General features: G+C 38.8%; 4 protein-coding genes across 7 annotated transcripts in view; 2 read left to right on the forward strand and 2 right to left on the reverse strand.

Annotated features, from left to right (window-relative positions):
• Positions 1 to 151: 151 nt before the first annotated feature.
• Positions 152 to 4,108, reverse strand: LOC6639179 (probable chitinase 2). Of its 3 annotated transcripts, none has more exons than XM_047012008.1 (5): positions 4,025 to 4,108; positions 1,881 to 1,992; positions 1,620 to 1,784; positions 1,030 to 1,538; positions 152 to 948 (listed from the first exon to the last, which is right to left on the reverse strand). In XM_047012008.1, the coding sequence occupies exons 2-5, from the start codon at positions 1,990 to 1,992 to the stop codon at positions 265 to 267; spliced, it is 1,470 nt and encodes a 489-aa protein (XP_046867964.1). In that variant the 5' UTR covers positions 4,025 to 4,108; the 3' UTR covers positions 152 to 264. The 3 variants fall into 3 exon arrangements, with proteins under 3 accessions (XP_046867964.1, XP_046867965.1, XP_023037373.1); XM_047012009.1 differs by having other exon boundaries at positions 4,018 to 4,038; XM_023181605.2 differs by lacking the exon at positions 4,025 to 4,108 and adding an exon at positions 2,766 to 2,838.
• Positions 4,109 to 5,077: 969 nt separating this feature from the next.
• LOC6639178 lies at positions 5,078 to 8,805 on the forward strand. Its single transcript, XM_047012007.1, has 8 exons — positions 5,078 to 5,219; positions 5,288 to 5,460; positions 5,741 to 5,932; positions 5,985 to 6,639; positions 6,716 to 7,525; positions 7,601 to 7,740; positions 7,809 to 8,046; positions 8,123 to 8,805. The coding sequence occupies exons 3-8, from the start codon at positions 5,748 to 5,750 to the stop codon at positions 8,693 to 8,695; spliced, it is 2,601 nt and encodes an 866-aa protein (XP_046867963.1). The 5' UTR covers positions 5,078 to 5,219; positions 5,288 to 5,460; positions 5,741 to 5,747; the 3' UTR covers positions 8,696 to 8,805.
• A 799-nt stretch (positions 8,806 to 9,604) lies between these two features.
• Positions 9,605 to 13,131, reverse strand: LOC6639058 (ankyrin-1). The gene is made up of 3 exons (XM_023181604.2): positions 12,063 to 13,131; positions 11,655 to 11,987; positions 9,605 to 11,569 (listed from the first exon to the last, which is right to left on the reverse strand). Exons 1-3 carry the CDS (start codon positions 12,880 to 12,882, stop codon positions 10,560 to 10,562), a joined length of 2,163 nt encoding a protein of 720 aa, XP_023037372.1. The 5' UTR covers positions 12,883 to 13,131; the 3' UTR covers positions 9,605 to 10,559.
• A 6,386-nt stretch (positions 13,132 to 19,517) lies between these two features.
• Positions 19,518 to 25,545, forward strand: part of LOC6639057 (homeodomain-interacting protein kinase 2) — a 31,845-nt gene continuing 25,817 nt past the window's right edge. For both annotated transcript variants that reach the window (XM_023178185.2, XM_023178187.2), the window contains exon 1: positions 19,518 to 19,942. In XM_023178185.2, coding sequence (XP_023033953.1) covers positions 19,579 to 19,942 — 364 coding nt within the window. In that variant the 5' untranslated portion in view covers positions 19,518 to 19,578. The remainder of the gene's footprint in view (positions 19,943 to 25,545) is intronic.

A 25,545-nucleotide genomic window follows, 5' to 3' on the forward strand; every position in this document is an offset into this window, starting at 1 on the left:
TGAAACTATATTTTTGGTTTTATTTCTTACCGACTAGGCACAACCGTGAAGTTAGAACTTGTAAAGAAAACTGAGACTATCGAAGCCAAGAGGGAACCTCGACACTTTCATAAATTTAAGTTTGACACTAAAATCAATTCGTGCTACTATATTTTTTATATTTAATTTGGCTTTTATTTTTTTGTATCAATATTTTACCAGTTTCGTTTCGGGTATTTGTTGCTTAATTTTTGTTTTTGGTAATTTATGACTTATGCTTAACTGTTAGGAAATACACATTAATGCATACATAACACTGATGATTAGGCCGAGGCCAAAGACTAAACTAGATGCCCCACTCTTGCGATCCGCATTACTGCCATGGGGGATCTCATTATCGGCCACGTCTGGCACATGGCTGTTCAGGTCATTGGCAGCCAATTCCTCCAGGGCCAACGTGGTTGCCTCATTAATGGTACGAAGCAATGGATAATTCTGATTGATGCGCCTGGGAGCAATGCTCACTAGCTTGTAATCAGCATATGTCTCCTCGTCCAGTTGACAATTGCCCTTAAAGTCATCCGTGTCGATGGACCAGACCATGACGCCTGCCAAACGTTTCGTCATGGCAAACAACACCTTGTTGGCGATCGAGCGTGTACTATCGAAGGTCACAACGCTCACTTCTTGGGTGAAGACATCGCGTTCTGACCGGGCCAATACTTGGCAGGCGACTGGGTCCCATTTTTGGGACCAGCCCGATGTTTTGTTACTCAAAATGCTGCAGATCTCATTGTAGCCGAGGAATCCATCCTCCCGGGTAAAAGGTCCTTGAAACCCAGCCGCATCGGTTGGATCATTCAGATTGCCCTCCCCATTTGCTTTGAATGTGCGTCCATAGAAAGGCAGGCCAAGGACTAGTTTTGATGGCGGAGCACCCAGCTTTAACAGATAATCAATGGTGAATTCCTAAAGAAGAATGAAAAACAGAAGCCAACAAAGGGATTAGATTTAAGTTGTTTGCTTGTTTGACTGGCACATTTTTCTTACCACAGTCAGTGGATCGTCCTTATTGGTGTTCGATAAAGGGGCATTATAGCCGACCTTGCGATCCCAACTGCCATGATAATCGTAGCACATAATATGTAGATAGTCCAAATAACGCGACAGTTGCCTCACATCGTAGGCCTCATCAATTACACTTTTTGACGCCCCGATGGCCGAGGTCAACAGTAGGCCATGGTTATCAAATTCCTCCCGCAGCTCTTTGGTAAATGTGACAAAGTTTTCTCTATCACGTGGACTACCGCCACGCTGTGTGGGATATTCCCAATCGAGATCGAGTCCATCGAAATTATATTTTCGTATAAAACCCGAAACCTGTTCGACAAATTTCCGACGCAATTGAACATTGTCGACCAAACGTGAATAATTTGTGGAACCCTCATTCCAGCCGCCAATGGCCAAAGACACCTTTAGATGCGGATAGCTGCGTTTCAGACCCGTCAATTGCTCATAGCCCCCCTTACCGAACTCTTCCTTCAGATCCTGCCAGGGATCTATTAATGAGAGGCATCGAGGAGAGAAATTAACATAATTTTCGATTGATGATTTGATCAGTTGGTTCAAGTGGTCCTTACCAAGCGATTTAATGGCTGCATGTGTAATGTCTAGACCGGCAAATGCGTATACCACATGTGTGCATAAATTAGGGTCGAAATTCTCTATCGCATAGATACCCTGTCCAGGACGATAAACAGCCCATGTTGATATATAGCAAACAACCACTTTGTCATGAGAGGGTCCTTGAATGGCCAAGAAAACCAATTGGTTAGTGGAATTTTCACCCCCTTTGTGGTGAAATACACATGTGTATGTGTTGTCTATATGTATGTACATACCAGTTTTGGCCGACACTGAAGCCAAAAATATGTTTGAACTGATGGCTAAAAGAACAAGAAGAAGCAACATCTGCGGTCCTTCCCGCCATGCTACTCCCTCTAAAAGGCGCATCTGAAAAGACAAAGGAAACCAAGCATTATTTAGCGACTCATCGACTTGAGGCTCGACATACATAAACATAGAAATATATATATATATATATATATATGTATTTATTCGCGAGAATTGAGTCTTTCCTACAAACTTTTATGGGCAAACCTCTTTCTAATGACTCTAGAATCGCCAAGGCCCATACCGCGGCATGCTAAAACAAGTTGAGAATTACAATCACATTAAACGAAAGTGGCGAGGCAAAGCCTGTAACTGGAGAGTTTCCTTGTGCCTTTTTTTTTAACTTATTCTCAAAAGAAATCAAAAATATATTTTTATGAATTTTCCTACGACTTCCTTAAGATCTTAAGTTGTAAGAGTTGAAATGAATTTGCGTTACATTGGGGAAAAATACATGGATAAAAATGTAATTTCAATTTATTTCAATTATTGGCTTAATTGAGTCGCGTCTCTCTCTCTCTCTCTCCCTCTGCTCTCTTTTTCTGTCTTGGGTATGAGAAAAAAAAGTGAAAGGCAACCAGAATCAAGTTTAGCTCAATTCTTGTAAATATAAATGACTATGAAAATGTGAATCATCATGCTGAGATGGTCGAGACAAGATTTAATCAAAGAAACTTGTCCTACATACAAATGTATATACATATGCGTATATAGTAAATGTATTTTTCCAATTTGATCAAGAATTCGCTAAAAACCCTTTCAAGTTATTGGACACATTACAAACATACAGAGACAGACACAAATACATACGCCAAATAGGAAGCAATACTAACCAGTAGGCCGGATTAACTTCGACCATGCCGAAGTCTTTATACCCTCTTGAACATTATTCCTACCACTTTTATTTGTAGTATGACTCACATGATCTTTTTTACATATAATTTTGATGCAAATTATATGTTATTTTAATGAATATTTTACAATTAAGAATTACATCAATAAAATAAAGCAATCCCAGCTAATTCTAATAGCTATTCATTTTGATGAAAAATAAACCCAAGGAGCTAATGACGAAACCAGACAGACGGTGCATTGAAAAATTATTGGTAAACTCAGATTTATCAGACTATAAAACATATTTTTCAGTAGATGATCTCTTCAAAGACATTCATATACTTTTTTTCTTGTATGTAGGGTATTGAAAAAGTCGTTCAGTTGGTGACTGTGGTGGCGATTGTGGGGTCATTTGCGGTGTAGCTGAAAATGGGTTTGGGGCAAACCTGATTCTCAACTTTCGCTTGGACACCCTTAAAAAGCATCCAGGTAAATATATATGTATATATGTATGCATGGACATATATGTATGTATATATTTTTGTTGTTTTCGACTGCAACCGGCATAAAAATGAATCATCATGCACTCATTCTGGCAGTAAACTTTTAAGTATAAACACACAGGTACAATCTAAGAATATATGTATGTATATTTTTCCATTATCTTTTCAGTTTTTGTGATAAGAAATTGGCATGAATAGGCACTTAAGCAAAAGAGTTTACAAAATGTAAAAGGGGGAAGTCAGCCATTATGATGAAAATTTGTTTGCCTTATGCTTTTGCTCTTTTGGTGTTATTTGATGGAAAAACAAAGTAAAAATTAGTTTCACTTTCCGGCTTGTCTACTTTTTATGCATATTAATTTGTTTGTTGTTTCTGTTTTCTGTTTCTGTTTCTGTTTAAACCGGAATCGGCCGATCATCACGAGTTAAAGTTGCAAATCAGGGCCGAAACACAGGGGAGGGATCACCTTTATGGCTAAAAAGAAGTCCACAGGTGAAAACGAGAGGAAAAAAACCAGATTGAAGATGTAAAGAATAGCAAATAATATAGGTACATAAGCCCATATGTATCTGTATATGAATTTCAAACTGAATACGGTTGCGCATGCGCAGTAGCAGCCTAAGATTGAGGAAATTGAGAAGGAAAGCCAATTAGCACGCCCATCGCCCGACTGATTTTGTGTGTGTGTGTGAAAAGTTTTATTAAATGTTCAAAAAGAAATAAATAAAATAAAACAGTTCTCGTCACCGTTTACTTTTTTTGTTTATAATCTTTATATTGCCTTCTCCCCGCAAATCGCGTTTTTTCTTTAGTTTTTATTTAACTTTATATTTCTTTTTTGGTTTTTGTTATTCTCGTTTAACGAACGAAATATTTTTTAAACCGCCAGCGACGCGTTTCTACCAATAACTGAACTGAACGTAGCCACAACGTAAAATTGATACATAAAGCCAGCCACTCGAGTCGAACAACTCTTGCGACCAGAGTGCGCGGCAACGTCGTCGTCGTCGTCATCGTCGTCAAAGAGAAGTCCCCCAAGACCAAGTCGACTTGTACACCACTCGTGCTCAGCATACAACATGGAGTGAATGAAGTTGTCTCGCTCCGACTTTCGTATGCCATGTACGCCAAGTCAAACACTTGACTGTCCTATCTCAGAAGATCCACAGCCTTTGATCACAGGGAAAGGTCCCAATTTTTTGTTTAAACCGAAAACCAAAAAAAATCTAAAGGACGAACGGACATGGCTAGATTGACTCGGCTGTCAATCCGAAACAAGAATTGACTACATACTAAATGAGGACTGAATCTCTTTGTTTTACCTGTTACATTCATGTTGGAGACTTTAATATACCATATCTTTTTTTATGAGTGCATGGTATTAACACAATCGAATCGTTTGTGGCGGGTATGCGAAGACTTGAAACGAGAGAGTGGGAAAGAGTGAAGCGAAAAAGTGGAGTGAGTCAGTTCCAAGCCCAACTAAAAAGTTAACTCTTTAAAATATAAAAATATATAAAATCTAAAAATCTTTTCCGTCTCTATAGACATAAACCAATATGTTAATATATATGTATATGTCAACAATCTAAGGTCAAAGACAGCATAGACAAATATGTAAACGTTTTTCTCTTTTGTTCTTATAAAATAGAAATGATAAGTGAAAATTGTTATTTGCTTTATTTGTCACATCGATGTAAGGAAATTTGAAAATTTGAAATTTATCACATTTTCCAGGCATTATATGTCAAATTGGTGTGCTATATAAAGCCAGTATACATTGTGTTTTTACATTATTTAGTTCAGAACATCAGTGAGCAGACAACAGAACTAACAAAAAAAAAAAAAAATCTTTTTTTTAACGTCGCTTAAAATATATACATATAAGTCCTTTCAACAGGATCGAATTGTAGTGGTAGAACGGTGTCTATATATAAATAATTAAACCGGTAAGTTGTAATAAAAAATCAAAATATACTTCCAAATTGAAAATTTGAAATTTCATCACATTCTCCAGACATTATATGTCAAATATAAAGCTAGTATATATTTTATACATTATATATTCATTCACAACATCAGTGAGCAAAATATCAGAGCAAAAAAAAAAAAAATCTTTTTTTTAAGAACGGATTTTCAACGAAATCGGATTGCAGTTGTAGAACGTTGTCTATATTTATAATTAAATCGGTAAGTTGTAGTGAAGAAGTGCAGAAACGAATATTCTTCAGAAAAGTCTTTTGTTAATGCACTTTAAAATTCAAATTTATAACCATCGTTTGCGCCAAAATTGGTTCGTATAGAGATGGACAGAAAACAGCAGAAAAACATCGATTTTGGTGTCATCACCAACGATAAGTATTTTAGCTTTTCTGTCCAGCCCTAATGCCTGTTTGTTTTTGTCGTTTTGGTGCAAGTTGGGCCGGAAAAGTAAAGAAACTAAATACTGAGATTTACCAAACACATTTAGATATAAAATGGATGCCGATGAGGCTAACGGGGCCGATAAGTCACCAGCTGGCAAACGTCGGAAGATGAATGACAATAACGATCAGGAGAATGCTAGCTGGAACAATATTCTGGCCCAACTAGAGGCGTCGGAGCAAGAGATGGCGGAGGAGGCACCAGGAGAAGATGTGTCCGCCATTCAAGCAGTCATTGGGTAATTCCTTGTCGTATGAAGCATTGTATCCTACTACAAATCCCTTCCACAGCTGCAATGAGTTGCAGAATAATAACAATAAGGAACCGGAACCGAATGATCCAGTTGAATTGCCACCAACTGGAGTTGGCTCAACAACACCAATACCGATGCCAAATGAAGTGGATGACTTTTTGTCCGGCAGCTCCGTCGCCACAGGCACATATAATCAAGAACAATTTCTGCCGCCAGGCTCAGTTACACCGAATCCAACAGGTACACCAACACCAACGCCCAATGACGAGGATGACTTTCTGTCCACTGTAGCCGGCAACTCCAGTTCTGACAGCTCCGTCGAAGAAAGTCCAAATTATGGAGCAGCTGCCTTGGGGAATATTTTTGGTTTGGGACTGCGCCATGGTATATCATTTGCACTGCCACAGGCCTCGCGTTTTAGACGTTTCTTCAGCGATTCCGATTCGGATGACAGTGAACGTGATGGTCGTCGTGTCCGAAGACCAACTGTCTTTAGAATTCATCTTAATAATGATTTCATCATTCACAATGCCAATAACGACGAGCACAATAATGGTTATTACTTGCCTGGATTACGTGATGCACAGTTGCGTATGAGTCGCAGCTTAACGAGACGTTTCTCTGACGATATTAGCTCTAGCAGTAGGAGCAGCAGCATTATGAATCCATCCATTTCCAGTGATTCTTTTGACGTAAGCTATACACACACATATACAACTTGAGCTCTAAGGCTCTCATATTCAATATTATGATTCTCATCCCGCACAGGATGATAATGACCCTGGACTAGCCAACATCACCAACATGGTGAATGCGGTGATTGAGAAACCAAAACCAGCGTACACATTCAACTTGACCAGAGAGCTAATGCAACGAGAGAGTAACAACATAAATCGCGTAGGCGCGCGCGGTGGTCACATATCTGAGCATAGCTTCAATAACGCTTTCAATGGCTCTCGCCAGGTGGTCGAACGGATGACTTTATTGGGACGGATGAACCATCATCGGCGTTGTGTGAATTGTTTGGATTTTAATGAAAAGGGTAACTTGATTTGTTCGGGCTCCGACGATCGTCACATTGCCGTTTGGGATTGGGCCAAAAGGAAGCAACTGCATAAATTTAAATCTGGCCATGCCTTGAATATTTTTCAAACCAAATTTATTGAGAGTAAAGGCTACTTGGATATTGTGTCGACCAGCCGTGATGGCCAGGTGATGCGCTCGATTGTGCCACCATCGGGTGCCACGAGCATCAAGTCCACTCGCCTCTATTGGCATGCCGGTTCGGTGCCAAAGATAGCGTTAGTGCCCCAGTCGCCTCACGAGATGATGAGTGCTGGCGAGGATGCGGCCATAATGCATTATGATTTGCGTTCAAGTCATCCAGCCACAACATTGGTTCGCTGCATGAAATCTGACGACGTTGATAATCTTTCACTAATTGTGCGTCTATATAGCATTGCTCATCATCCGCACATACCGGAATTCTGTGTCGCCGGCTCGGACGACAAAGTTCGTGTCTATGATAAACGTAAGGTGACAAAGCCACTGTACATAATGACACCTGATCCGTATGAGGTGAGTTATAACGACATTGACATTGAACAGAACACCTTGTGATTGCATTTGCATTTGCCTCTTCCCTTATGCCAGGAGCATCTGACTCAGATCACCTGTGTCGTCTACAATCATAGCGGCACTGAGATATTGGCCTCCTATAAGGATTCTGGTATCTTTTTATATGATAGTCGCAATTGTAATGGCGGCATTCTGCGTACCTATCGAGGACACTTGTAAGTTGTTAATCCCACCAAAGATATTGGCCTAGTTAAATCTATCGCACACACACACACACACACAGGAATAGTCGTACCATCAAGGGTGTTAACTTCTTTGGTCCTCATTCCGAGTACGTAGTGACTGGCAGTGATTGTGGACACATCATATTCTACGACAAAAATACTGAAGCGATCATTAACTATGTGAAGGATGGTCGTAATATTGTCAATTGTCTGGAATCACATCCCTCGCTACCGATCCTGGCAACCTCTGGTCTGGAGCATGACGTTAAATTATGGGCTCCGCATGGTTCCAACACTGTAAGCACAACATACAAGAGATCACAGATTTCCAACTTCCAACCTCTAACGTTGCAACATCTCCCCACAACAAAAGGCTCCCTACAATACAGATGCCCTGAGGAAACTATTGACTCGCAACTTCAGCCGCCAGAGCGTTAACACTGGTGATTATGGGCGCAATCAATTTCATTCCCTAATGCGTGAGTTCATTACCGATGACGAGTCGAGCGGCTCCGAGATGGAGGATGACGGGCTGCTGAACGACAGTGCCTCAACCAGTAGCAGCTCCAGCAGCAGCAGCAGCTCCAGCAGTAGTAGCAGCAGCTCTAGCAGCAGCAGCAGCAGTAGCAACAGCAACAGCAGCACGCCGTACTATGAATATTTTCCACAAGGCAGGCCAAGACGCCAAAATAATAATGTTGATAGTCCGCGTAGTGCTGCCGCCGCTGCTGCTACGGCTGCGGCTACGGCTGCTACTGCTGCTGCTGCTGCAGCTAATGATGCTGCTGCTTTTGCTACGGCTGCTGCTGCTAATGATGCTGCTGCTTTTGCTACGGCTGCTGCTGCTAATGCTTTAGCTGCTGCTGAAGCCGCCACCAATGCGGCAAATGGAATTACCAATGATCCATTAGGAGGAACGTCTTCAGAAGGCGACCAAAGTAACTAACATTTGTGTATTTTGTATATTGTACAAACATTAGGGGTCTGGAGGGGGGAGGAGGAGTTTTCCACACACACACACATCTCTCTCATTTTCATACACACACATATTTCTCTCTTTCACACACACACACACACGAACACATATCTCTCTCTTTCACACACACACACTCTCATACACGACTGGAAACAAAATTTCTCAAAAGCTGTGAATTATAGTAAATAATTTGAATTATATTTGTATTAAATAATGGTTAATAAACACACACGAATCGAAATGAATCAAGAATGATATTTAAATCCATTACATCGACTGTTTTTGGTCCAAATTAACCTTGTAACAAAGTTGAACGGACGAGTGAGTAGAATTTGGAGAATTTTTAATCAAATGCGAATCCTTTTTGAATTCCTGGTTTGCTTTCTGCTTTTCATAATTTTATTAATTTCGTTTTCTAATCATAAATGATTCATGAGTCCCCTTGATCAGTTGGATATGATCATATTCGTACTTTTAGTTATTATAATTTCTATAAATCAGATTTTAAGCATTAGGTAGTGATATAGGGACTCGAAAAAGACTCAACAGGGTGATTTCTGAACCTTTCAAAAGCTGGGGGGCTATTATAATATCGGTATACATAAACTGTATATAGTAGTAAAATTTCAAGTTCCCTATGGATATATTGATGAGATTTTCACGCAAAGATCTCTTAAATATCTTGTTTTGTATGCATGTGTTTATTGATCGACAATTCGACACATCCAATTCGATTTAAAATGACATTTCACAGTTTTATAGAGATTAACAACATTTTCATTATTCATTATTTGTTTTTTCTTTGTTAGCAACAATAATTACAATATTAATTATAATATATTTATATATGTATATGTTTATGTATATATCTAACATTTGTTAAATTGCATTCAATACAATACACAATACAATATTCTAAAAACACATGAATTGTTCATGGAAAAAAAAACAAAACAAAAAAAATAATAATAAAACAGCCTTAAGTTTATGCAGATGTTCAAGAGATTTATGTACATATATACATATATATATATATTTTATTTAATTATATATATGTATATATATTTTTTGAGAAATATGTGCAACAGGCTAAGGGAATCGGGGATATATATGTATATATGTATGTGGGAAGTGGTTTTAGGTAGGGTGTTAAAAAGTCGAGTAGCGTGCTTTAAAAATTTCAAGCCCATTTCTGATATACAACTAACTGTATATATATATATATATTTGTATATAAGTAAAGATATACAAATTCACAAAAAAACAAAAAAATTAAATAAAAATAAATTAGCAACAATATATAGATTCGTATCAAAGAAATTGCACAAGTTTAATTTCCACAATGTTTTCTTTTCTCCCTTTTTGTTTTAGTGTTGTTGTAGTAGAAGTAGTAGGTACGTTTAAGCGTTTCAGATATAAGTATATATACATATATATATATATATGTACATACATATATATATAAATCGTTTATAAAACACAACAGAGACCTGATCAAAATCTTCTATATTCTTGATTGAAATCTGTTTTGGTATTCTGTATACATATATGTACATACATATATATACATATAATATTAATTATTGTGTGTTATTATAAACTACATATCTAATAGTAAGTAGATGTGTTTCTGTGTAGGTCATACTGTGTGTGTGTGTGTGTGTGAGAGAGTGTGTGTGTGTGTAGCTTAATTATCCAACTTAAGAACTGCAATTATGATTGATTGATTTCTGTCTTGGTTTTGGTTTTGGTCGTTAACATTTCGACACTTGACTCTTATTTTGCGGGGGGAGGAGGCTGGGGGGCGTGGATTGTTCTCTCTTCAATCCACATGTTATCTCTCAAATTGCAGCACATAATCCTTAAGTGGACCGGGAAGATTCAAACGATTGATATTCTGAGCCAATTTACGATTCAGGGCCTCATAGATGGCCATACGTGATAATTGTTTTAGACTTCGCGGTTTACGATAAAGTCCCGAGATGAGGGCTATCAATTGCTCCGTCTTTTTACTTGGCACTTGGGCCACATAGAAGTTGTGCAACGATTTGAGGCAATTATAGAGTGGCTCATGCTCCATGGTTAGATAGAACAGATGAATGATTCGTGCGAATGTCAAATGCGGATCGTTGAGTATAAATTCCTTTTTCGTTATCAATATAATGTAATAGAAGAGTAAATATCGAGAATTCGTGCGAAACGAGTTGCGGAATGAGGCCGAATTGTCGCCATTACCAGCACCAGCACCGCCTCCAGGAGGAGCAGCAGCAGCAGCGCCACCACCACCACCACCGCCTCCATTACTGCCACCATTAGCAGCTGCACCACCACCACCGAGCGCCTCACCATAGCTGGCTATTTCCCTCGAGAATATGGCAATGCCGGGTGTTGTCTTGCTACTCAGTACAATATTTGGATCGGCTCCGTATTGTATAAGGGTCAGTGTCAGCTCGTAAATGCATTCCATGTCATGACAGGTGCGCACATTCTGCACCATATCCATGACGGCCTGGAGTATATGCTGATATGTCTTATTGCAGTCGAGGCCATGCTGCAGCAGTAGCAGCAATATATTTTTAATAAAATCGAAATTCGTGCGTTTCTGGGCATCACAATTGAGAGTGAAATTCTCGCTCACTGTGAAGACGAGCACATGGAGAGGTTTCAGGTTCGCCCGATAGGAGCAGTTCGGATTCGCGCCATGTTGCAGTAAAATGCGTATACAATTCAGATAGCATACTTTCATCGAGTGTGTGAAATGATGCAGATGATCCTTGTTTATAAGTGGCACCAATAGCACCATTATGGGCACCGAGCCATCTCTGCCCACAATATTGGGATCACCTATTCAATTCAATGAGAAAGAGATGCAAATAATCAATCAAATCGACAGAGACAGAGACAGGCAGAGAGAGAGAGTTTTGCTTACCATCCTCTTTGATCAGCATATTGAGCAGTTCATAGCAGACCTCCCAGTCACGTAGATGGCGGAATACACAGGCCATGGCACTATTGCCAGCCTGATTGATTGATTGCTTGGCCCCATTTTGGAGCAGGAAACGCACCAGGCCACACAGATCCCATTTGCTCCATTTGTCGTAGCCATAGCGTGCCTCCTCCAAGGCATAACGCACTATGAGAGCGTGCAGCGGGGTATTACCCAATGAATCGGGCACATTGATCAGCTCCTTGCAGCCGCGTTCCAGCAATATGCGTAAAGTGGCTAGTGTGTCCTCGGCCGATTTGCGGGCAGCAAAAATCACTTCAAAATGAGATGAGCAAGCAAATATGATTAAGAATAATGCTACAGTTGGTCAAAGATTTTGGAGAAACTAACCAACATGAAGAAGAGTCATCTGCTGGGTACATGTCCGGACTGTGGTCACTGCGCCCTGCTGGATAAGCAGCTCCAGAAAGCGCCCCTCGTGCAGGACAGCATGATGTATGGGATAATATTCATCCATTATGAGATTGATTTCCTCGGAGCGTGTGACCACCAATTGTTGGACACAATTCCAGGCACCGCGCTCGCAGGCCAAATGGAGCAATGGCTTCTTGGCCCGAAACGGTATCCATGGCTCCTCCATTTTCTGTGTGAGTAGACTCAGGACATTATACTGATCCCCATCGATGGCATAGCATAGGGCGTTCTGCAGCTTAGTATTGAGATTCAGTCGCTCGCTGACATCATCCACATTGCTATGCCATTTGCCGCTCTCCTCGCAATTGTGGGTGTGGGAGCCGGGGAAGCACATCCTGGTGTCGACATCGATGCGGGCCCCGTGGCGCAGGAGAAGCTCGACACATTCCTCATAGCCCCGGAGGGTCGCTATGTGCAGGGGCAGGGAACAGGGCGAACGATTGACATCAGGTCTATGGCGATGCAATAGCCATTTGGTGAGATCGATGTGATTGAGGCCAACACTACGTTGCAGTATATTATAGCCACAACCGTCGTGTATTATTAGGATGTTCTCGTTTTTTGGTATCTGGATGAGGAGGCTCTCCAGTGTTTGCAATGAGACCTTTGGATTTGCACGCAGAATCTCAAAGAGCGTCTGGATTTTCTCCTCGGTGGCCTTGGACACTTTGTGGCCATCTCTATGCGAGAGCAGAGCGGATCCTGAGCGAAATACCTGGCTCACCGACCCGCCCATTGCAGCGGCAATAGCAACAAATGGATTAAATACCACAGTCAGTCACAACACAATTTGCGTAGCTCACGAGTAACAAAAAAACAACAAAAATAACAACAAAAAATCAATACAAGCTGAAATACATTTGCTCCAAATCAGCACTGCACTCTATGGAGGGAGCGGGAGCTACGGGGGGAGGTTGATTGTTGTCGTCACATGGCTCCACACACACACACACACACACATGCACACAGATAAGAGGAATTTTTCCCTGCTGCTGCTGCAGTTGCCGTTTGTATTTTGCGTTTTTTTTTTTCGTTTGGTGAAAAAAATTGCTTAAATATTTCTTTAATTTTTTCCTCCTTGTCTGCTTCTTCTTCACATGCACTTTTGGCGACTCTACGCACACAGACGCAAGCACACATGCATTCGAAAACGATGCATAAAAATGCCTTTGCCAATTGTCGTTTGCATATAAACAAATAAAAACAAAAATTAATAATCTGCGGCTAATAATTCACGTTGTTTTTGTTTTCGATCATTTTGCCATTTATTATAGAGCTGGAAAAAACATCGATGGTACTATCGATACATCGAACATATCGAATGGCGACACTACACTATCGATAGTTTCCCAGCTCAGCGCGGTGTATCGTGATAAATAGTCGAGCACCTTCGATTAATCATTTGATTTATTAATCGATTACTTTTTTATTTGCCATCACTACTTCTGCGTCACACCAAATTCGAAGCAGCATTGGTTGGATGTTGGCATCATTGGAAAAAAAATCTAGAAAATACCAAAGGTGCGAGTAATAGTCCTAAGGGTGAGAGCAATAGTTCTAAAGGTGCGAGTAATAGTCCTAAGGGTGAGAGTAATAGTTCTAAAGGTGCGAGTAATAGTCCTAAGGGTGAGAGTAATAGTCCTAAAGGTGCGAGTAATAGTCCTAAGGGTGAGAGTAATAGTCCTAAAGGTGCGAGTAATAGTCCTAAGGGTCCCGAAATAATTAAAGAATAATGGGAAAATAAGAGGAAATAACACTCACTGTTGTTTTTGTTTTCAAGCGAGCGGGACGTGCTTTTTTTTTAGTTGTAAATAGGAAAGAAAATATAATAAATTGCGCTTTCCTACAAACGGAGCAACATAAACGACAAGTTATTTCGGCTAAAAAGTAAGCAGAAAGTTGAAAAATATTGAATGCAAATTACAGTTTCAAAAGTGCGTGTGAAAATGAATTGAAAACGATGAACTCAAAGTAGCGCACGTATTCTATGTGCGTGTTGTTTGTGTATGTGTGTGTGTGTGTGTGTGTGTGTGTGTGTACACATTTGTATGAATGTGTGCAAGTGAGTGAGTGAGGGAGACGGAGCGAGAAATAGAGTGAGAGAGAGAGGGCGTACGTGCACACATACATATGTACATACAAGTAAAAATATTCAATTGCATTTTAACTTGTTTTCGCCATGAAATTTGTTGTTATTTTATTTATTTTTTTTTTTTTGTGTTTTTGTTGGCAACAATTTTGTTGTAGATGTGTTTTGTTTTTTTCTCTTTACTTATTGTATTTCTTTTCTTTTGATTGTTTTGTTGGTGTGAGTGTGTGTTTCTGTTTTTGTGTACAGGGTGCCTCGCCATTTGCTTTTTGTTCTGTTTTGTTTTGTGCGGCGTGGCTTCGTACGGTTGAAATTCTCATTGCTGCGGTGATGGTGGATGACAAGGGGAAGGAGGAGACGAAGAAGGACCAGGATGGACGCTTCCATATGGGAAAACTTCTAGTGTTGGCTAGAACTTACTATTATTGTTGTTGCTCGATTTTGTCTATTAAAATGCGGGTCGGCCGGTCTCGCCCTTATAATTTTGTCCGGTTCATTCATCAAGGATTGCAATTGTGTTGATCTTTACACACACAGACACTCACACACACCCAGCCTCCCGCTTACAGCTTTCCCTTGCTACTGAAATGGTATTTGTATCTTCTTTTATCATATTTATCGTTTTTCATTTACATACATATATGTATGTACATATGTATGTACAAATATCTGCCATATAAGATTTCCTCCACGTGCCCTTAACTAGCACTCAAATGTTTGTTTAAACAAATGTAAATAAATATACATACATTGCATTTAGTAAACAAAACTTTGCGCTATGTTTATTAATTGACTTACGAAAAAGTTGTTGGACTCAAAATATTCAAAATTCTCATACTAAACTTGCGTATAGTAAAGAGAGAGATATAGAATACTAAAAATCATCCATATAAATCAAGAGATTATGACTATTTCAAGTAATTCTTAAAATATTTCACAAATATCAAAGAGTTTACTATCCAATTGACGCTCAAAGTGTCTCCATCTCCCTCTCTATGTGTCTTTCTCTTTCTGCCGAGAAGTAGTAGGCTAAAAGAAACCTGTAAATATCTAGTATAAAAGAAAATATTGTCAAGTTAGTAAAGAGTTCACGTTGAGATTACTGTTGAATTTAATTTTTGGTTGTTTTGTTTTCGAAATTCTGAAAATACATATATTTAAATTCGTATTTTTTTTTTTTTTCATAAAAAACCATTTGTAAAACGTTTTTGTAAAAATTATGTTGTAAAAATTCCAAAAGCAAAGAATTCATTTCTTAATTTCTTTGAATATTCTTTTAACGTAAGCATAAAATATCCTAATCCTATTCCAATCCTTAGTCCTTTTGATTGATTGTCAGTGTATTTGGAGAAGTGTGCAATGTTGTGAAATTCCTTTAGGCTAGAGGATGCAAGGACCTCCCACATACATACACACATACATGGAGCTTTGCAGAAATTTCACCATACTTTTAATGAGTTTCGGTTGAGATTTGAGATATTTGGTAAACGTATTATTAGCCAAGTTGTTCAGAGAATTTCTATATAATTTGATGGTTGACTTCTTTTGGCGACATTTGTATGTATTTATTTCCCATGCAGCTTATGAATTGCCATTATCGTTCTACGCAGTTATCAAACGCACACACACACACACACACACGCACACAAAAGCTTGGAACGGAAGTCTGTAGGGTAGGGTCAGAGTGATAGGGTCCTTCCTATGCTTCCTTTTCGGCCTAAACAACCTCCTCTCAAAGCGCAAAGCGAGCCACATGCTGCGTCATCATCATCATTATCATCATCATCATCATCATCAAAGAAAATGCCGCCGCCGGCAATATTTGCTCTCTTGACTCTCTCTCTCGCTCTCAGGGAACTCTCTCTCCCCGCTCTTTTATTCTGTTTCTCGCTTACTCTCTCTCGAGAATATTCTCATTCATGAAGGATGAATACTTGGTCTCTTTCTCGCTTGCCTTTATTTTTTGTTTTCTTGTATTATGGCTTAGGTTTATTTTTATGTAAATCATTTAAAGCGAAAAATTGTTGCACAACTTTAATTTCCCTGACGCAAATTGGAGGGATGACAGACTGCGGTTTTTATTGTGGGTTTTGCCCCCTCTACTGCCACTCTTCATTCTTCCCTCCATGCCAACCACCTACTACCAAGAAAAGCTCCAGTTTCTTGTTAGGCAACTGTCAATTAGTCCTCAAAACGAGAAGGAAGAAGGAACAACAAGCTGACAACTTGGCTTCCATATGGTATGAGATCCGCTTCTCCCCCCTCTCATTGCCTACTCATACAGTCCTCCTCCTTCTGTTGGACTAATTTTTCTTGCCCCAACAGCTGTTTGGAAAGTTTTCTAAATGAGATTACAACTTAGTGGGTGAATCGGTTCGTCATTGCTTGGTTAGTTGGTTGGTTGTCTCGTTTATTGGTTTGTAATTGATGCCCAGGCTGTTGGCCATATTGCTGATTGAATTGTGGTTTCCAGTGGGCGGTTAAGAGAAGATGAGTGGAGAACAATCTAGTTATAACTTAATCTGTTTTGTTAATGCAATTGTGTCTTCTCATAGAAACGTCGGGGTCACCATCTGGTGCCCATCTCTCTCGGAATTCTGTTGAGCTGACAAGTGTTGGATCCATCAGACATCAGAATCCTGTACTTCTTGTCTCTTGACTTTTTCTATGACTGAGATTTGGCAACATTTTGAAATCGTTTTCTTTGGGAAACTGTCAACATATGTTTCACTTTGATTATTCTCATACGCCACCTCCACCCTCCCCCTCCCCCTCCATTTACCAAGCACACGGCCCATTAACCAAGTTGGTAACCCGCCTTCTTCACCGCCTTCTTCCATCTAACCACTTGGTCTTCTTTTTTTTTTTTTTTGTAACTGTGCCATTTTGTGATCTAAAAATATGCTCCTTACAATATGGAGGGGTCTATGTGTATATAAGTCGTACTCTGTATGTGTGTAATTAAGTCTGCCCACGACGCAAGATTCGCATTTGCCACCCCACCCCCACCAGCCATCCTCCCCCCGGACAGCAGCGCCACTAAAAGAAACTATTTCAAAAAGCGGGTGCCGGTTTTTCCCACCTACCACAAATTGGCGCCCAAGGTGGGGCCACCCACGTAAGCAAAGCACCGGCAGAAGCAGCGCCGCAGCAGCAGCAGCAGTAGCAGAAAACGTCCCCCGGGCAGAGCTTTAAAGAAAACACACACAGAGAGAGAGAGAGAGAGAGAGGCACAGCACAAGTGGGAGAGACAGAGCGAGAGAGAGAGAGAGAGACTGGAAGCTTGCGCAGTTCGTTGGTGGAGCTCTCTTTTGGGGCAAGCATTTTGGGCAACATTTTTCTGAATCAGAGTCTCAGCGAACGGCTTGGCAAGCGGACGTTGCAAGTCGGTGTGGCAAGAGCAACCGCAAGAAGGAAAACTAAAAAAAAGAAAATCACAAAAATAAACCGAAAAAATACAAGTGTCCACAAAGCTCTGCAAAAGGTGTGGAAAAATTACCTTTATTTTTTTATTGTTATTCAAAATAACTAAATATTTGTGAGGCCTCCGAAAAAAAAAAAAATTATAAATTTTGTTTTCGCAATTTTCAAACCAAACAAACCAAACATTAATATTAATTCAGTTACACCCAAAATACAAAAAAGCAACAATAATAAGAAAACTTGTTTCGTCGCTCGCCCCCGCCCCCTTCTCGTCGCTGCCGCCGCCCTCCCCCCTTTTCTTGTGGCGCTCTTCTTCAGCTGCTGCTGCTGCTGTTGACGTCTGCGCCGGGTTTTTCGTTGTCGCCTCCACGCGCAGTTAAACTGACTGTCCAAGTATTAGTGTGTAGCTGTATCTCACTCACTCTCTCTCTCTCTCTCTTTCTGGATGTGTTTTTTTAAGTGTTTATCTGTGAATGTGTGTGTTTGTGTGTGTGCCTGTTTGTTTGTTGTGTTTGCAACTCCATTGGGGAAAGAGATGAGCACAAAACGCGGGGTCTGTGGTGGGAAGAGGAGAGAGCCAGCCGCCCAGAGATATATCCAGCAGGCCTTAATAAGTATCTTTTTTCGTCTGTCTGTCTGTCCCTCGGCATATCTGTGTGTGCGTGTGTTTGTCGCTGTGTGAGAGAACCGGCTTTTTGTTTGCTTTTTCATTTTTCTCTTCTCAAATTTTTATTTTTTTATTGTTTTTTTTTTTTTTTTGTTTTTTATCATTATATTGTTGTTGTTAATTTGGTTGTTTGTGAACGAAAGTTGCCAAATTGGCTTACATTTTTTTTCTTCTCATTTTGTTTTTGTTGTTTTTTTTTTTGTAAGTTCCAAGAACTTTTCAACAATAATGCGTAGAAAAAGTTTACTACATCTATGTGTGTGTGCGTGTGTGTGTGTGGTGTCTGTCTGTGTGTGCATAATCTACAAATTTGTTTAATTTTTTTTTGTGGTTTTTGTTTTTGTTGTTTTCGACTTGTTATTATAGTCTTGTTTTTTGATAGTTGCTCGCCTGGGCACAAAACGATAATTTTTCGTGTATTTTGTTTGAATGGAAATTTTCTAAAATTAATTAAAAATGGCAAAAGATCATAGAACATTTTGTTGTTGAGGGGCATTATGGAGATCCAATCTATAGTGTTAGCAAGGGGCGTAGAAGAGGATGAAGGGGAAGTCCATGGGAAAAGTTTCGAAACAAAAGTAACTAAAGTGCAATTTATTGTCACGTGCAATCGCTTATTCAATTCTAGTTACAATTTACAAATCATTAAAGATTTCATCTAATTTAAAAACAAAGTGATCGTATTTGAAACTATAAAAAATGAATTTTTAAAGAGTTTTCAATTATCATATATAAAGATCTGTTGAATGTTCGCTCATTACTATTAAATTACTTACAAGTCCTTTCATTAAACTTTTGCAACTTTTCTTCATTGATATTAATTACATATTTACTTATATTTTTCATTACAGATTCTCTTTTAATTTGGTTTAATGAAACAACAAAACATCAAATAATACATATAAAAAAAAAAACAACAAATCGTATTAATCTTTATTCAAAGAAAGAAAAAACGAAAGAAAAAAAAACGGAAAAGAAAGAAAAGTAATTGTAAATATGTTTCTTTGCCTCAAGTTTTATCTAAGCAAATAAGAGAAAAGTTTAAATTAATATTTAAAGAATTAAGAATGAAACTTAAATTTTTTTTGTACAAAACTACTTTGTAAGCCCATCAACAACAACAACAACTACAACAACAAAAACAAATAACATAACAAAAAAAAAAAAACAAAATAAAAATCCAAAAAGGAAACAAACAAAACAAAGAATAAAATCAAATTTGAAACCATCTTTAAAAGTTCTTGCATGCGCCAATGATAACGTCGCATCAGCTGAACGCGTCCAATTTTGTTGATTACGACGACGCAGCCGTTGTCAGTGTCCTTCAGCCGGAACTAGGACATTCGTATTTGTATAATAATAATAATAATAATCATCATCATCGACAACAACAACGTCATAATCCGCAGCAGCATCCAAATGAAACAACAAATTTCTATGCCCCAACAGCAAATGTAGTGAAAGTCACGCCCCAACAGGTCAGCATTGGCATTAATTGTGATCTTACGGCAATTGGGGAAGAGAAACAACGTCACCACCAGCAACAACAACGTGGTGTAATTGTTAAGCCAAAGGATCAAACAGGAGTCACCATAAATAAGCGAAAACGTGAAACAGGTGAGTGAAGAAAAACGCGTGAAAAGATCTCTTCTATCAATCAAATTTGGTCAGAGAAGTTAGCCAGGTTAGAAAACTTGAGGCTAGATTCGGTACGGAATAGGCATAGGAAAGTCCAACTTTTAGTGGCTAATCGATCGAGGTGTGTTTCAAAACTATGTGTATATTTCAAATCGGGGAATGTGTATCGTGCTAAAAATAGTTGTTAGTTTTTCGATAATTTGCTGAAATTGTGAGTGATTTGCGTTCAGTGAGTTATCGTTATCACACACGCACATTGAAAGCTGTTGGAAGTTATTATTATTATTGTTATATAGAAGGTAAACCAATATTTACGATTTGTTGCCGTGTGCGCTGGAACAACAAACACACACTGTATACGTATGTGTGTGTATGTGTGTCGTCGGCTTATCATTCTGGTCTTCTTTCTAATCAAAATTAAAGCGCCAAGCCAACAAAATATCACCAGGAACCAGCAAAAGGAGAAGGAGAAGTAGGAAGGAACAGCAGCAGCAGCAGCAGCGACAGTGCGCTCACATGGCTTCACTTTGTGAAGGAACACTATTTCTGCTCACTCTCTCTCTCTCTCTCTCTCTCTCATTTTTCGGCCAGACGTCATTCGTTCTTGTGGCTATCAACCTATCTCCGATTACGTTTGTGTGTGTCTCCTCAGTAGTGTAGAGTAGACAGAGGCAGATACAGTTGACACCGCCCTCGCCGCCCCCTCCAGCAGCACAGCACTTCGACCAGCAGGCCTACCCACACTTTAGTCATACAATTTTTTGTTGATGTTTTTTTATTACCTTCTACGTATATATATGTGTATATATATATATATATACATCAATTTATGTTGATACCCTTGCTATGTGGCAACTTCGACTATACATATCAGTCATTAATTATGATCCTCTTCGAGCAAAAAAAGTGTATAAAAACTACACATAACGTAAGTTCCATGGGCCAAGAAAATGTTTTAATTTGTAGTGTAAAAAAAGTGTTGAATACAATTTCCAAGAAAATGTAACTCATTACATTGATAATTAGCCAAATACCATTGTAAAAGTATTCTAAACCAGATGGTTATGAATATACATTGAATGTCATTGAAAATTTGTGGGCCATTTTGGATACAAATATCCGAAAAATGAAAATTTCGAATAAATCGGACCTTAAATCGGCATTAACCGAGGAATGGGAGAAGATAATGCCACAAGTGACCCAAAAGTTGGTTGAATCGATGCCAAAAAGGCTCAAAATGGTAGTTGACCAAAAACGTGGTCACACCAAATATTAATATCTAAAATTGTTTTCAAATATAAGTTTAAATAGTGTAATTGACTAGCTGGTTGAAATAAGCTGTGAGCCACTGTATATGATGTCAAATCACAAACATAGCCAAATTCTTTGCCAAAAAGTTTCCTTCTAGAGGAAGTGGATATTCATCCATCCATGGATAATCATCAGAGACATCTTCCATGTCCTCAGTCTAGTAATAAATAAAATTAGAAGTTTTTTTTCCTTAAAAAAAAAAATAATATGCAAATTTTAATGCAGTTTGTTATTGAAGTTGTTTCGTGTAGATCGGTTGACTTTATTCTATATAATTTATAGGAAAATGATTGGTTTGGATCAACTCTACACGCTTAGAGTATAGAAACTTCTGCTCTTTGACTTTATATTTATTGTGTGTGTGTGTGTGTGTGTGAGTTTTTTGTGTTGTGTGTTGCTCTGCTTATTTGCTTATATGTATGTACATACATATATATTTTTGTATTTTTCTTCTTATTTTTTTGCTTTTTATTATTATGACTTATTGTTTGATATCTCACACACACACACACACACACACACACGCACACTCAACACATGGAAGGTCTCTCTTTTGTATTTTGTTTTGCCTTTTTTTCCCTTCCAAATTTGCTTCTCATTGAAAATTCCAACGGACGCAATTACCACCCCAATTGTCTCCCAATCTAAGTTAAGTTATTCTCGTTCTTCTTCTTCTTCTGTTTCTCTAGCTCTTCTTCTTTTACATTAATTTCGGCCTGCAGGTTTTTTTTTCGTTCTTTCTTATTTCTGTATATTTCCTACATTTTATTTTATTTATTTTTCGCTTATTGCGACTTATAAAAATGTTGTTGTTTGTTGTTTTTCGTTGTCGTCATCAAACGAATTGCTGGAAATGAGATAGATTTTTGTTTTTTTTTTTTTTTGGCATAGACCTATTTGCTGTATTTCTTTTTTTGGCCAATTCTCATATTTTCGTTTCCAACTTATGGGTTGTTGAAATTTTCGGCCAAATGATCATCATTATTATTATAAAAATCCAAATTATTCATATTCATATGCCCGACATATGTTTATCTTGAATACGGATCGTGCATTTTTGAGGTTTTTTCTCTTCTTTTTCATTTTGATAAAGATTATTAATGAAATAAAAATGTATATTTTCGATTGTTTCCGGAATTCCAGAAGTTATCACAAAACGCTTATCAGAAATGAATCAAAGTGTTTCATAGTCTTTTTTGAAATTAAGATATTTTTAAACAATCGAATGAATTGTTTACTTTGTTGACGCTTCCCTTGGTAAAAAAAAAAAACTCTGTAGACTAGTTAAACCATTGTTGATGTTTAGAAACTTGAAGAATTAATGAAGTTTTATAAGAAGAAGAAAATATATGACAAATCGAAAAGTATTTGAAAGTGAATTAAGGAAGAAATACATACATAAATTTGTTGTAAGTTTTTGTTCATAAGTATTGAAGTTACATTTAAATTATTTGCTGAATAATATGTACATATGTTTATATGTATGTATGTATGTATGTATGTATCTATATAGATAACATGACAAGGGTCAATCAACAAGTATTAGATCAAATCGGTTGTGTGTGTGTGTGAGGCATTCAATCAATACATAAGCGTGCCGTTTTTGGTAAGCATGAATAACAAGTTGTGTTGGCCGATAGAACCGTGACCTTCTCTTGGTCGTAGCCATTGAACTCTCCAGGTGGGCAATAATTTTTGCGTCCTGGGGACGTTTTGTGGTTCCCTCTCTCTCTCTCTCTCTCTCTCTGTCTCTCTTTAACTATTGCATGATGACCCTCGTATATACCTTTTCAGATAGCTAACAATCGCCTCACTGGCTGAACAACAGCTGTCATATAAATTTGTTAGCCTTTTTTATGTTGTTGTGTTGGCTTTTTGCACTCAATGGCTGTAACCCCCTTGACCATTACCAGTTGCCTCTCCTCCATCTCAAGTTTACCTTTTTCTCACACCCCAAATAAACGAAAAAATGAAGAAAAAAATACTAGTCAAGGTCTTTTGTTTCCATTTAGCATTTAACGATGATTAAGAAATATATATATATATATATGTAGGTATATATAGTTCAAACGATTACTCTCCATTTACAAGAGATAGAAATGCGGCGTGGTAGCAGCGGCGGCGGCGGCGGCGGCTTGGTCAAAACCAATTACTTTTATTTGTTGACTTTGGACATCGATTTGGTGGTAGGCTAGAGGAAGGTGAGGCGGAGGTAGTCTCTCCTTTCCCCCCACAGCGACACTCTCTACCTACCTTTCTCTTAAACTTTATCGATTGTTTAAATATTCATTTAATTTTCATTTGCATATATCTTTACACAATTAACTAGGCCTCTGCACACGGCGGGCGAGGGCAATATTATTCATAGGGTTGGGTTTGGGTTTGGGTTCGGGTTCGTTTCTCGGTCGATCGCTTGGTCGTTGGGCTTTTTGGAATCTGAAATTTCTTGTGGAATTTTAAAGCTACGTGATGTCTTGCATGAAAATTTCATTTAAATTTTCTTATTCATTCACACACACACACAGACGCACACACAGTTGCTTGCTTTCTCACTCACACACACACACACACACACACACACACGAAGTTTGTATAGGCTGACAAAATAAACATACGAACATGAAATTTTGTTTTTTGTTTTTTCTTTTGCCTCTTGTTGTCATTGGACTGACTGAATAATATTTCAAAAAAGAAATAAAAAAAATTAAGCAAAAACAAAAACTAAATGAAACTTTAAGTTGACAACAAGTTTTGCCGCGTTGCTGCTCTATTCATGATTGACATGCGAGGAACTTTGCCACATTTCCCTTCCCTTTTCCCTTCCCTTCCCTTCCCATCTCTTTCAGTCAGCTGTAACTGAGTGTTGTGCGTGGGCTGCTGCCACTCATGGCTAGAATGTCTTTGAAGAAACCTTCGTTTTTGTTGTAGTTGCTATTGCTGTTGCTTTTGTTTTGAAGGGGGGAGCACCAAAAGCAGAGCACAGAGACACAACCTGAGCAACCATTAATGTATCACATGGCCCCCACAATGCTCGTTAGTCCCCAATGATGAATCACTCAGTCAGAAATCAGTCAGACGAAAATCAGACTGACATATATCCAAATGGAATGCATTTCCATTTGCCAACGAAAATTCATTTTATCAATATCTATATTTACATTTTGAATCAACTATGTTTAAGCAGTCAAAGGATTCTTTAACTATTTTCACGTAAATAATTAGAATAAAGTGAGAGGAAAGTTCCCTCTGCTATCAGTTAACCGAGGATTCCTGTTTTATAGAGAAGACAGACTATAGGTCATGGATGGGTCAGGGGTGGGTGGGTTATGGAGCGGCGAGTGGGTGGGGTTGAGGGGTGCGTTTGAATCTCTAGCATAATGTATTGAAAAATTTCTCAAAAGGCATACAAATGAAAAGATTCTTTTTCGTTTTCTCACTGAACCAGAACACGTTAACGAGGGAAAGGGGGGGGAAAGCATCAGTCTGAGGCCCAGACAGGAGGCAGGAGCAGGCAGGCACAATCACCCGGTTATACTGGTTGGCCATATTGGGTGAAATTTGCTTCTTTTTTTCGCACAAAACACCTACACACAACACCATTGGGTTGGGTTGCAGCTGCAGCTGTCTAAACTCCTTTCACCCACTCACACACACACACACACGAAGATTACATGAAGAAAGTCTCATTTCAGTTTGATTTCTGGTTATTCTGCCGGTGGTGGTGGTGGTGGTGGTGGTGCTGCTGCTGCTAGTGGTTAGGGCAAAGTCAGGGTCAGGAAATTATTATTAGCAGAGCTCGGTTGAAATTTATGAGCGAAAGTATATTGTATCAAAAGAAAAAGAAAGACAGAAAAGAAAAAATGGCAGCAGCAGCAGCAGCGGAAACTTTTGTGATCAGGCCGACACCGCATCACAGGGACTTGGCGATCCGCAAACCGCAGAGGAAGAGGAAAATTGGGGCAAACAACAAGAGAGATTGGCGGGATAGACAGTGGAACACAATGGATTGAACAAAAGAAAAGTAGTGAGGCATAAACACTACCGATCTTATCTATACATCACAAAAACATTACCTTGAAAGATTAATGCCTAAAGAAAACACACAAATCCAGCCCCAGCCAAGTAACAGAGGCAAAATAATGTGCCTCAATGATCTTTATCTCTGAGCCCTAAGAAGATTTGACTCTAACCAACTCGATATTGTTTTATGAAGAATAAGTGATAAGATAGGATTCTTATACAGAACTAGAAATTTCAATCTCCTCTCCTCG

The sequence above is a fragment of the Drosophila willistoni genome, assembly GCF_018902025.1.
Source record: "Drosophila willistoni isolate 14030-0811.24 chromosome XR unlocalized genomic scaffold, UCI_dwil_1.1 Seg144, whole genome shotgun sequence".
Lineage (NCBI taxonomy): Eukaryota > Metazoa > Arthropoda > Insecta > Diptera > Drosophilidae > Drosophila > Drosophila willistoni.

Excerpts from the sequence above, each read along its gene's own strand:
- LOC6639179 (XM_047012008.1), bottom strand. The coding sequence starts at position 1,992 with ATGCGCCTTTTAGAGGGAGTAGCATGGCGGGAAGGACCGCAGATGTTG. Across the intron at positions 1,539-1,619 it reads TGCAGCCATTAAATCGCTTG|ATCCCTGGCAGGATCTGAAG; the intron begins GTAAGGACCACT and ends TCTCATTAATAG. Across the intron at positions 949-1,029 it reads AGGACGATCCACTGACTGTG|GAATTCACCATTGATTATCT; the intron begins GTAAGAAAAATG and ends ATTCTTCTTTAG.
- LOC6639178 (XM_047012007.1), top strand. The coding sequence starts at position 5,748 with ATGGATGCCGATGAGGCTAACGGGGCCGATAAGTCACCAGCTGGCAAA. Across the intron at positions 5,933-5,984 it reads GCCATTCAAGCAGTCATTGG|CTGCAATGAGTTGCAGAATA; the intron begins GTAATTCCTTGT and ends TCCCTTCCACAG. Across the intron at positions 7,526-7,600 it reads TGACACCTGATCCGTATGAG|GAGCATCTGACTCAGATCAC; the intron begins GTGAGTTATAAC and ends CCCTTATGCCAG.
- LOC6639058 (XM_023181604.2), bottom strand. The coding sequence starts at position 12,882 with ATGGGCGGGTCGGTGAGCCAGGTATTTCGCTCAGGATCCGCTCTGCTC. Across the intron at positions 11,988-12,062 it reads GATGACTCTTCTTCATGTTG|TGATTTTTGCTGCCCGCAAA; the intron begins GTTAGTTTCTCC and ends CTCATTTTGAAG. Across the intron at positions 11,570-11,654 it reads TATGCTGATCAAAGAGGATG|GTGATCCCAATATTGTGGGC; the intron begins GTAAGCAAAACT and ends TGAATTGAATAG.